The sequence below is a fragment of the Taudactylus pleione genome, unplaced genomic scaffold (assembly GCF_031769625.1).
Source record: "Taudactylus pleione unplaced genomic scaffold, aTauple2 ptg001374l, whole genome shotgun sequence".
In the NCBI taxonomy this organism is placed as follows: domain Eukaryota; kingdom Metazoa; phylum Chordata; class Amphibia; order Anura; family Myobatrachidae; genus Taudactylus; species Taudactylus pleione.
Window position 1 is genome coordinate 515,018 of NW_028285774.1, and position 13,360 is coordinate 528,377.

The following is a 13,360-nucleotide window of genomic DNA, read 5'->3' on the forward strand; positions in this document are numbered from 1 at the left end:
ACTAAAAAAATCAAAAGAGTTAAGCTGGCAAAAGCACAGCGAAGAACTGTGCTTTCTAAGAAGATATCACAAATCCCCAAGGAGAGTCCAAGTGTGGTGGTGGTTGCGATGCCTGACCTTCCCAGCACTGGACGGGAAGAGGTGGCTCTTTCCACCATTTGCACGCCCCCTGCAAGTGCTGAAAGGAGCACCCACAGTCCACTTGCTGATATGCAAATTGAAGATGTCACTGTTGAAGTACAACAGGATGAGGATACTGGTGTAGCTGGCGCTGAGGAGGAAGTTGGCGAGGAGGATTCTGATGGTGATGTGGTTTGTTTAAATCAGGCTCCGGGGGAGACAGTTGTTGTCCGTGGGATGAAAAAGCCCATCACGGTCATGCCTGGGCAGAAGACCAAACATTCCACCTCTTTGGTCTGGCAATATTTCTATCCAAATCCGGACAACAACTGTCTTGCCATATGTACCATATGTAAAGGTGAAATAAGTAGGGGTAGGGACGTCAACCACCTAGGAACATCCTCCCTTATACGGCACCTGCAGCGCGTTCATAAAAAGTTACTGTCAAGTTCAGAAACTTTGGCTAAGACCGTAAGCAGTCCAGGGACACCTAAATCCCGTTGTCCTGTTGTATCCAAGCGCCTGCAAACCACACCGTCAACTCCCTCCTCGTCAATTTCCTCCTTAGTCAGGATCGGAAGTAGTCCTGCAGGCCATGTCACTGGCATGACTGACTCTCCTATCCGGGATTCCTCTGGAGGATCCTGCATTGCTACGCCTACTGCTGCCGCTGCTGCTGTTGCTGCTGCTGGGAGTCGTTCATCATCCCAGAGAGGAAGTAGGAACACCACTACTTTTACTAAACAATTGACCCTCCAACAGTCCTTAGCGAGGAGGATGAAGTACGACAGCAGTCATCCTGAAGCAAAACGTATAACTGAGGCCTTGACTGCTATGTTGGTGTTAGACGTGCGTCCGGTATCCGCCATTAGTGCAGTGGGATTTAGACAATTGATGGAGGTAGTGTGTCCCCGGTTCCAAATCCCGTCTAGATTCCACTTCACTAGGCAGGCGATACCGAGACTGTACAGAAACGTCAGAAAAAGTGTCCTCAGTGTCCTGAAAAATGCCGTTGTACACAATGTCCACTTAACCACGGACATGTGGACAAGTGGAACAGGGCAGACTAAGGACTATATGACTGTGACAGCCCACTGGGTAGATGTATCACCTTACGCAGCAACAGCAGCAGCGTCACCAGTAGCAGCATCTCAGAAACGCCAGCTCGTTACAAGGCAGGCTACGCTGTGTATCACCGGTTTCAGTAAGAGGCACACCGCCGACAACCTCTTAGAGAAACTGAGGGAAATCATCGCCCAGTGGCTTACCCCACTTAGACTCTCCTGGGGATTTGTGATATCTGACAACGCCACCAATATTGTGCGGGCATTACATCTGGGCAAATTCCAGCACGTCCCATGTTTTGCTCACACAATAAACTTGGTGGTGCAGAATTTTCTGAAAAGCGACAGGGGCGTGCAGGAGATGCTTTGGGTGGCCCGAAAAATTTCTGGCCACTTTCGCCATTCAGCGACTGCGTGCCGAAGACTGGAGTGCCAGCAAACACTCTTGAACCTGCCCCGCCATCACCTGAAGCAAGAGGTTGTGACGCGGTGGAACTCAACCCTCTATATGCTTCAGAGGATGGAGGAGCAGCAAAAGGCCATACAAGCCTATACATCCACCTATGACATAGGCAAAGGAGGGGGTATGCACCTGACTCAAGCGCAGTGGAGAATGATTTCCGTGTTGTGCAAGGTTCTCCAGCCCTTCGAACTTGCCACACGTGAAGTCAGTTCAGACACAGCCAGCTTGAGTCAGGTCATTCCCCTCATCAGGCTTTTGCAGAAGCAGCTGGAGAAAGTGAAGGAGGAGCTAAGACGGAGCGATTCCGCTCGGCATGTGGGACTTGTGGATGAAGCCCTTCATTCGCTTTGCCAGGATTCCAGGGTGGTCAATCTGTTGAAATCAGACCACTACATTTTGGCCACCGTGCTTGATCCTAGGTTTAAAGCCTATGTGGTGTCTCTCTTTCCGGCCGACACAAGCCTGCAGAGGTGCAAAGACCTGCTGGTGAACACACTGTCAGCTGAAGCGGAACGTGACACGTCAACGGCTCCTTCTTCATTTTCTCCCGCAACTGGGGCTGCCAGGAAAAAACTTAGGTATCCTAAGCAACCCGCTGGCGGTGATGCAGGGCAGGCAGGACCAAGTTTGGACATCTGGTCCGGACTGAAGGACCTGGCAACAATTTCTGACATGTCTACTGTCACTGCATATGATACTGTCACCATTGACAGAATGGTGGAGGATTACATCGGTGACAGCATCCAAGTAGGCATGTCAGACAGTCCATACCTGTACTGGCAGGAAAAAGAGGCAATTTGGAGGCCCCTGTACAAGCTGGCTCTATTTTACCTGAGTTGCCCCCCCTCCAGTGTGTACTCCGAAAGAGTGTTTAGTGCAGCCGGGAACCTTGTCAGCGAAAGGCGTAGGAGGTTGCTTCCACAGAATGTGGAGAAGATGATGTTCATCAAAATGAATTATCAGCTCTTCCAGGGAGACCAGCCTCCAGAAGGTACAGAGGGACCTGTGGTGGTGGATTCAAGTGGGGACGAGTTAATACTTTGTGAGGATGAGGATGTACACACTGAAGAGGGTGAGGAATCGGTGGATGAGGAGGATGAGGATGACATCTTGCCTCCGTAGAGCCAGTTTGTGCAGGGACACATTAATTGCCAGCTTGTTTTGTGGGGGCCCAAACGAACCAATCATTTCAGCCACAGTTGTGTGGCAGACCCTGGCGCTGAAATGATTGATTTGTTAAAGTGTGCATGTCCTGTTTATACAACATAAGGGTGGGTGGGAGGGCCCAAGGACAATTCCATCTTGCACTTCTTTTTTTTCTTTGCATTATGTACAGTTTGGGGCCTAGTTTTTCTAACTGCCATCCTGTCTGCCACTGCAGTGTCACTCCTAGATGGGTCACGTGTTTGTGCCGCCCACTCGTGTCGCTTAGCATAGTCATCCAGCTACCTCGGTGCAACCTTTTGGACATGAAAACACTATTGTGAGGTGTGAGGTGTTCAGAATAGACTGGAAATGAGTGGAAATTAAGGTTATTGAGGTTAATAATAGCATAGGAGCAGAGAAACCAACAAATTCTGTGATTTTAGCTGTTTTTATGCTTTTTAAAAAAAAAATACAGATCCAAAACACAAAACCCAGAACCCAAAACACGGAAGGGTGGTTTTGGCAAAACCAATCCAGATCCAAAACACGAAGAAAGATCCAGATCCAAAACCAAAACACAAAACACGAAAAGTGGCCGGTGCACACCCCTAATATATATATAATCAATTATTTATTATTATGGTGTTTTGTTATTTGTGAATATAGGATCAGTGATTATTCTTTGAAGGACACTAGTGTGAATGTCTCCTTATACCAAGTTCGACAAAACTAAATGACAGCATCAGTGACATCTTTATTTTCAGGATATTTCAGCCTTTTTGCAAACATGAAGATATTTTTTAATAAACATAGGCCCTCATTCAGAGCCGCACGCAAGCGGGCGCACGTACGTTAGGCGTACGTACAAAAATATTTAAATTCAATGGCTCGCTCGTATTTTCGTTCGCATCTAAAATTCCTCCCTAAACTCTGACGACCCCTCCTCTAACTAACGAGCGTACGAAATAGCGAGCGTACATCTCCGAAATGGCTTGAAAGGAACGCACGCACAAGTATAAACAGGAAGTGGCCTTGTCAGATGTCGATTACCTGCTCCTTTATTCTGCCTACCTCCATCAATCGTATCATGCCAATCAATGTATCAATTAGCTTAATTGTTTGTTTTTTTTCAACACAATGCAAGAAACTTTACTCTTGTCTGTGTTTGTGTTTACCCGCAGAATACGTACGGATGAAACATTCGCTTGTATTGTTTAAAAAACATGTGAACCACAATTAAACAATTGTACTATTGCTGTGTATCCCCGCATATTTCCCTGGGTTCATTTCTTTATTTAAATTTGCTTACGCATGTCACTGCATCAAGCCTATCCTAACTCTCCAGAGATTTCTGGCCCTGTCGAACACATGACTCATACACTAACCAATAAAATTGCTCCTGTTAATTTCCAAAATACATTAGCCAATCAGAAAATTTTTACACACTTTATCAAAAATGATTTTTAAGAAAAACACCATTGCCATCATGAGAGCCTCCGCATTCACCAGGCGTGAGCTGCTGGTGCTTACGGAGGTCATGGATCGCCGGATCACCAGCCAGCCAGAACCCATGACCAACCGGCAGAAGCGCTCCGCGTATGCGGAGGTACGGTCCCGCCTGCGGTCCTTTGGATCACGCCGCAACATCGGGCAGCTGGAGCGCAGGTGGTCCGACCTGCAACGGCGAACGCCCCGCTTGCTGGCATGCTTTCGCATGCAGATCCTGGCAAGTAAGTGTTATGTATTGTGGTTTTAATGTTTGTGTTTGTGGGGCAAACTGCGTGTGCATGTTTTCCTGTCTGTTCTATTTATTATTTGTACTCATATCTGCGTGTGCATGTTTTCCTGTCTGTTCTATTTATTATTTGTACTCATATCTGCGTGTGCATGTTTTCCTGTCTGTTCTATTTATTATTTGTACTCATATCTGCGTCTGCATGTTTTCCTGTCTGTTCTATTTATTATTTGTACTCATATCTGCGTGTGCATGTTTTCCTGTCTGTTCTATTTATTATTTGTACTCATATCTGCGTGTGCATGTTTTCCTGTCTGTTCTATTTATTATTTGTACTCATATCTGCGTGTGCATGTTTTCCTGTCTGTTCTATTTATTATTTGTACTCATATCTGCGTCTGCATGTTTTCCTGTCTGTTCTATTTATTATTTGTACTCATATCTGCGTCTGCATGTTTTCCTGTCTGTTCTATTTATTATTTGTACTCATATCTGCGTGTGCATGTTTTCCTGTCTGTTCTATTTATTATTTGTACTCATATCTGCGTGTGCATGTTTTCCTGTCTGTTCTATTTATTATTTGTACTCATATCTGCGTCTGCATGTTTTCCTGTCTGTTCTATTTATTATTTGTACTCATATCTGCGTGTGCATGTTTTCCTGTCTGTTCTATTTATTATTTGTACTCATATCTGCGTGTGCATGTTTTCCTGTCTGTTCTATTTATTATTTGTACTCATATCTGCGTCTGCATGTTTTCCCTCTTTTTATGAATTTTTAATTCTACTGCTATTTTTTTTGGTTTTTTTTTTTTTTTTTTTTTTTTGGTTTGTTTGGCCGGATTTGTCCATAAACTAAACGCAATTTATTTGACATATTTTAGGGGGACAGCCAAGACTCCGCCGTCAACGTCGGCGTTCCCGCCCACTCTCCCCAACCCCCAGCCAACACTCCACCCCAAATCTTTCGCCTATTCCCCACTCCTCCCCATCCTTCCCAGACCCTCTCCCGGAAATGTCGGGACTCCTTCCCCTCCGTCCCACTTCCCCCTCTCCTCCACCCACCCCTCTTCCAATTACCCCCTCCCCGGAGTCCTGCATAACTCCGCCCCATTCTTTGGGGAATGACGGATCCTCCGAGGAGGATCATGGAGGTTTTGCCGGAGCTCCCGATTTGTTTCCCGGTATGTTTTTTATTATTTTTTTTTAAAGCACAAACTGTTTGTATGTAATCATGTGTCGTGCCTTTCTTCGTGTTTTTGTGGCTTGACTTTTGTGGATTGTGAAGGTTTGCCTTTACCTCTTCCTGGTGATTTAAGCATACACATATCATACCTGTGGGAATTTGTACCTAGGCCTTGTATTTTTGCCAGCCCACCCTTTTTATTTATGTTTTTGGGTTTAGGAGTGATTAGTTTTTTAATTAATGTTTTTCTGTGGAGTCCCTATTGTTGTATTAACCCACACACTTTTCTCACCCACAGAGGAACAGAGGCGTCGGCAAGAGGTGGCGGATGTTGTGGGGCAGATGCGCCACCATGTAATCGGCCTTCTGGTGGCCCTCGACCGGCTGTCTGGCCTCCTTTGGCATTAGTTTTTTTTTTTTGGTTGTATTTTCCCAATAAAATTTTAAAGACAAATATACGTTGTGGCTCATTTTTAAAAACCAAAACCAAGATAGTTTAGCCTGACATAAGTTCCTGCAAGGATTTCCCTTTTTTAAAAGTTAGATTGTGTTTTGTCTTTGTATGTCAAACAGACACCAGAAACACATAACAGTAACAATGTAATTTCCCTTTTTGGGTGTAGTGTCAATTTCAGATTTCTACATTTTCCAGGTTCCTACTTGGTGCGCAAGCTGCTTAGGCCAATCTTACAAATCCCAAGGTTGGGCCAGGCTTCCTTTTGGTGTGGATTGGAAAGCTGAAAACATATTTCAGTTTTGCTCATCTGGCGTCAGTACTGGTTTACCCCTTAGTCAAATGTAACTTGTGTTAACCGGGTTACACTTGCTGTTAACGTCCCAAAAAAGGAAGACCATTTCACTCTTCAAACATTTATTCACCACATAACAGAGAAAACAAAGTGGTCACTCCCAAAAAAAATACACACTGATAAATTCAAAGACAACACATACCAAGAAAAAAATAAATAAAAACACAAAATCAAGAACTGGTTGACGAAGGACCATGCCAACATGATTCCACAAACATGGCGTTGCGATATGGGTTCCAGAATATATGCCCAAAAGGACCAGATCCAGGTTTGGTAAGGGTAGCAGGAAGTAGTGAGCGTTGGAGTGCCAAAGATTATGTGAACAAACAGAAGATGGTGAGAAAATTAAAAATAAATTAGATGTTTGCCAAAAAAAACAAACACATTAGGTATAAACACTGGAGTTTTGAACAAACTTACCTAAAAAATCTGGCCACCACATCATCGCGTATGGCCCCCCCACATACTGACCTTCGACCAACCTCGGGGGGGCCATCCTCAGGTAAGGCATCCTCTGGCTGCATTGGGACACCACTCCTTATGGCAATGTTGTGAAATATCCCACACAGGACCACAATTTTAGACACCATATCCGGCACATACATGAGCTCGCCACCAGAGCGGTGGAGGCATCTGAATCGGCCTTTTAAAAGGCCGATACAGCGCTCCACCACTTGCCTGGTGGCTGTAAGTGCGGAATTATACGCACTTTGTGGCCCTGGTGTGGGAGCCAAATAAGGAGTGAGCAGCCAGGACATGCAAGGGTATCCACTGTCTCCTGTGAACAAAAATAGACCACATCAGGAACACTGTGTATCAAGCTTAACATTGTTATGTACTAAAGGTCTCCACTTACCCAGAAGCCACGCATCACCAGCTTGTAGGTTGGTTAATTTCTGCCATATCCCTGATTGCCGGATGACGAAGGAGTCATGAGCACTTCCGGGTAATTTAGCATTCAGGGACAGGATCTGGAGGGAGGCATCACATACCACCATTACATTCAGGGAGTGATAGTGTTTCCTGTTTCTAAATATGGCCTCCAGCCGTGCTGGAGGCTGAAGTGGTATGTGAGTACCATCCACAACCCCTATGATGTGTGGGAAGCCAGCTATTTGGTAAAAATTGGCCTTGGCCACACTAAGGGCACCCATATCCAAAGGCATTTTAATAAAATGATGGAGGTGCTTGAAAAGTGCCTCCATCACTGCCCTCAGGATCCGGGAAAAGGAGGATTGGGAGATGCCCGCCACTATTCCGACCGTTGTTTGAAACGATCCTGAGGCACAGAAATGTAACACCGCCATAAATTGCGTCAGTGGTGGTATTGCTGTTGGACTGTCAATTTGCCGCTCAAGATCACTTTCTATTAATGAGAGAGTGTCTATGATGATTTTGGGAGGTAGACGGTAGCGTCTTAAAACCTCATCATCGGGCATTCCAAAAAGGGTGACACGTGTTCGAAATATCTGGGGCCTTGCATGCCTACGATGCCTACGCCTGGGACGAGTTTGAGGTTGGTCGTCTTCCGGGAGCAGGGCCAGAACAATTCGCCCCAGATCTACCTGAAATTCAAAGTTTACAATGTAAGGCTTTTGACCCACCCCAAAAGTAAGAAAAAACAACTTAGCTTTCTGATACCATCCATAGCTGCTTACATGCCGGGGTATTGTCATGATACGTATAAACTGTAAAAAAGGCAACAATGAGACGTCAAAAATTTAAAGGGTTTTTTTTTTGGTTAAAAATTGTTGCAAGCCAACACAGAAAATAACGGAAAAACACATTTGGACATCGATGAAAACTACATTGCACACCGTACGTCAAATAGGGTTCAAATGGACCCAAAAAATGGAAAAGGGAAAAGCAAAACTGGATTATATGATGAATAAGCCGTCAAAAATGCGGTAAATTATTCGCAAATGCAAGTCACTACACCAACAGTCAAAAATGCGGTAAATTATTCGCAAATGCAAGTCACTACACCAACAGTCAAAAATGCGGTAAATTATTCGCAAATGCAAGTCACTACACCAACAGTCAAAAATGCGGTAAATTATTCGCAAATGCAAGTCACTACACCAACAGTCAAAAATGCGGTAAATTATTCGCAAATGCAAGTCACTACACCAACAGTCAAAAATGCAGTAATTCATTCGCAAATGCAAGGCGCTACACCAACAGTCAAAAATGCCGTAATTCATTCGCAAATGCAAGACAAAAAATGGACTTACCCAACTCGAATATATAAGATGTCCTCAAAAAACTTCTTTGGGTCCGAAAACCAAAAAAAACTAAAAAAGATGAAATGAGTGTTAAACAAATTAACTAACCACAAAACAGAAGAATACACCAATTGGCCACAAATTTGAATGCACAAAACTTACCAAATCAGGAAAGGATGTTGAAAAAATGAAAAAAATGCGAACGGAAAAACCAAATAAATGTAGCAAAAACAAACAAAAAAACAACTCTCCAAAATCCTCCAAACGCAACCAACCAACCAAATCCAAACCACTTAACCAACAACACTCCAACAACCCCACCTCGAATCCACACACACCAGGCCATAAATAGTGTTTATTTTCCCGCACAAATTAAGGATGAATCATAGGGACGCACAATCAATGATGCGGCCGCAAACTAACGACGCATGTATAAATACGTCACGAAATCACATAGAATTTCTGGATGATTTCATGCTGGAAGCAGAGACATGGCTTCAAACCAGGGAAACAATGGTCAAAATTGCGGCGGTAAGGCCTTCATGCATTTTGTGTCAATGAGTATTTTAAAACATAATATTGTGCAAGTTGTGAAGTGGCAAAATCTGCATATTTACCCAAATAGGTGAGGAGGATGACATGGAAGAGACTGCTGGCCCCAGTCAACCCGCCAAAGCTGCAAAAAAAAAAAGGCAGCCACATTTCACAAGCAAGGAGATGGAGGTTTTGATCCAGAAGTGCGTGGACATCCTGCCCCAGGCAGCCAGGAATATGAGCCAAAGCTAGAAGTGGAGAATGTGGGAGGAGGTCGCCGTTGCTGTCAATAGGGTGGGTGATTATGTCCGTCTAGCCCGGGATGTCAAACGGCGGTAAGTAAACACTTTCCCATCCTATAAACAAACCCCATTGTAAAAAAAAGGATAATGGTTCCAAATTCATTCCACAGATGGGCAGACTTCAAATATCGTCTAAAACAAAAACTTGCCGACAGGGCTAGGCATGCAAGGGGGACAGGTGGGGGTCCCACCCCTGTGTCATTGGAGTTGACAGACTTAGAAGAGATGGCACAGGGGTGTGTGCAGGCTGTGGAGGTGTTTGGCGTGTCCAACATGGATACGGACATGCCAGACTTTGCGGCTCCTCATGTTGGCCAAGGTAAGTCTTGTGATGTCACCAACTCAGAAATGCTATTGTGCCAATATGTAGATTCTAATGTGAGTCTTTTCTCCAATTTCCTAACAGAGACAGAGGCGGATGAGTCTGCTCCAGAGGGGAGCCTTGGCCGCAGAATTTCTGCTGACTCTGCAGGGGAGGAACCAGTACATCCGGCTGAGGACCCTGCAGAAGCCAGTCCAGGGCGTGCCCCCTCGCAGGCAGTGGGCCTCCTCACAGAACTCAATTTTAAATCGGATTGCCATACGGAGATTCTGCAGAGGATGGACGCCAGTCTGATACGGGTGGCTGAGGCCCTGGAGCAAAATGCTGCGGCCAACGTGACCATTGCTCAGGCCCTGGCGGAAAATACCAGGGCCAACATCCGCATCGCCGATGCCCTGGAGCAGCTTGTTCGCCAGCACATGGTGGAGCCGACCTCCCTTCCTGCCGGAACATCCAGATCCTCTACCTCTGGCACAACATCAGGCAATCCTCCAAATGTGCCTAGCCCTGTGCCTAGTCCAGAGGCCACAACATCTGCCTCTGGACAGGCCAGCCCGATGGCATCCCGGACCCGGTCTGGCGCCCACCCTCACCCAGCCAAACGGGCGAGAAAACGGTGACAGCAATGGCGACTTTTCCCACTTTCCTTCTGTGCTTGGCTCATATTCCTTTCTGGTCAAAACTTCCCTCTCCTTTCTTGTGAAATGTTTTTAAATTTTGTATTTACGATTATGTTAGTAGTTATGTTTTGTTTTTTTTTGGATCAAATATCTTGGCCACAAAAAAAGGCAATACAATATTATTGCAATTTGTTTGTGTGTAAACAATAAATTTAAAAAAAAAAACTGACATTGTATTGTGACATTATTGTACAAATGGGTTACATTTAATCCTGGCCTTAAACGCAAAAAATGACCCTCTTTTGTTAAAAAAAAGGCCTCTTTAAGGAACGTTTAAAAAAACACATAGCGATGCAAATTCCACAGTAAACCAAAAAAAAGGGGAGCTAATTAAAAGATGATGACATTATTTTTACAATAGGCCATAACCACCAAATTGTGGCCAAAATAAAAGCCCAAAAATGTACGCTAATTGATTATGTAATCATGACATTAGCAGCTCTGATTTCCACCTGCGTACGCTTTTGTGCTATCCCAATAAACTGCTTTCCAAACACATACCAAGCCGGATTTCAATCCAACACTAATTACTTTACTGACCAGCCGCGATTAATCGCAGCACCATCGTGGAGTCCCGGGACGGAGGAGAAGGCCATCGCCAATGTGGTCGAGTAATCCTGACCCTAAGCTGTGCGAGCATTTTGAAGGGAAAGCGGATGTTTCAGTGACGTATGAGACGGTCCGAACACATTTGACGTTCGCATCTGCTAATGTATGTACGCCCCAAAAACGCTTCGCCACGCCTGCGTTTTGTCATCTCCACCCCCGTCAACACCCAAAAACGCCCTGTTCTGTCAATCACATTTGACATGTCACTTCCTGTACGCTATTTTAGGAACGAGAGAAAAAAAGCTCGCAATCTGCCGTACGCACATGCGCGGTGTAACACCGACGCATGCGCGGTTAGTCAACATCGGAACGCAACGAGCGTACTGTTGTTAACGTGCGGCTCTGAATGAGGGCCATAGTTCTTTATTTTCCCCAGCTGAGCCCTCGGTGACCCTGGGATTAGACATAGAGGGGTCTCCTGAGTGCAGAGCCATCAGGGGGTACCCTGCGCCAGACGTCTCCTGGGTCCCACATTCACAGGATATACACACAACAAGTGCAGAGGATCCGGATGGGACATGGACAGTGATCAGTGTATACAGCGTGATGGGCGGCAATGTGACCTCTGTGACCTGTGTTATTTCTCATCCTACGTTTATGGATCCCCAGCAGAAATCCCTCTCAGTGTCTGGTAGGTACAGTAAGTGTTCTCCTAACAAACAATTATTTAATTTATAATCATTTACTTACAGTATACAGCACCAGCATATACCATTGAGCTTTACAGTTGGGAACAAAACAATAATAAAACAAGACTGGGTAATATCGGACATACACAGAGGTATGAGGGCCCTGCTCGCAAGCTTACACTCTATAGGGAAATAAGAGTTTGATACATGAGTCTATAGCACATTGGTCCCCAGCCAGATTGCAGAGTTTCATGCTGGGCTGTATTACCCAGTCACAGTGCAATGTTGGCCTGAGGTCAGTGGGAAGAGCAGAGGCGTATCTATAAGGGTGCAGGGTGTGCGGTGCTCCACACACCCTGCACCCGTATTTTTAATACTTACCTATCCGGAGTCCTGCATCAGGTGTAGCAGCACTGTGCAAATCACCTGGAAAATGGACGCTGCATCCATTTTCCCAGCGTTTTGCGCATGCGCTGTAGGGAAATCACAGCGAAAATGGCTTCCGCCATTTCCTCGGTGACCTGCGCATGTGCAGTAGACTCTGGGCACAGACTAGTACACAGAGCCTACTGCTGCGCTCAGTGCGCTGCCAGCAGCCGGGGGAGAGGAGGGGGCCCCCGGACGGAGACTGCACATGGGACCCCTCCTCTCTATACGCCCCTGGGGAAGGGAATATATATAAGCTTTTTATGTACTATGTAGAGGTAATTGGGTAGAATAACTCATAGGTCTAACAATGTTACCCTACACAAGTCAGGAGGAAGAGCACAGATTATTGGGTGTTGTATATGAAGCAGAGCTGTTGTACAGTAAGGGGCACCTAGAGGGAGGGGGTGGCTACACATTACCTGAGCCCAGGTCTCTGTAGAGGCCCAGGAGTGCAGGGGAGGGATAACCATGATCCCGGGATGCTGTGATCAGGCACCTGGGGAGGCATGTACCATAGAGATGGTCCATCTGATGGCCAAGCCCCCTCCCTCCCCTCCACCCAGCAAACAGGTCTAAACAAAAGTCTTGGTTGCCCAGTGTACAGTTATTATTACCACATACAGCTCTCTTACTGGTTCCAGAGAAGGTTTTATACTGTATCTAACATCTCATATCTGAGCTGTACGTGGAATATACAGGGTAACTCTATGCACAGAATGTGACTTTTTATATCCAAATGAAAACTTTTTATTTTTAATATTGGAATTGTTTTTGACATAAAACAGAACGGGGATCATTAGTGATGGACGGATACTGGGATAAAGCTGTAATCTTCCTACACTAGAGATCAGTGATGTGCGGTGAGGTAAATGGCTGGGGAGGCACTGGCTAGTATCAGAGCAGGGACGTGCGGTGAGGTAAATGGCTGGGCAGGCACTGGCTAGTATCAGAGCAGTGACGTGCGGTGAGGTAAATGGCTGGGGAGGCACTGGCTAGTATCAGAGCAGTGACGGGTGGTGAGGTAAATGGCTGGGGAGGCACTGGCTAGTATCAGAGCAGTGACGTGTGGTGAGGTAAATGGCTGGGGAGGCACAGGCTAGAATCAGAG

At 45.6% G+C, this 13,360-nt stretch overlaps 1 protein-coding gene across 1 annotated transcript in view; it reads left to right on the top strand.

Moving 5' to 3' along the window:
- LOC148442976 (cell surface glycoprotein CD200 receptor 1-B-like) overlaps positions 1-13,360 on the top strand; it is a 60,350-nt gene that overhangs the window by 20,164 nt on the left and 26,826 nt on the right. The window contains exon 3 of the mRNA XM_088463442.1: positions 11,571-11,834. Coding sequence (XP_088319568.1) covers positions 11,571-11,834 — 264 coding nt within the window. The remainder of the gene's footprint in view (positions 1-11,570; positions 11,835-13,360) is intronic.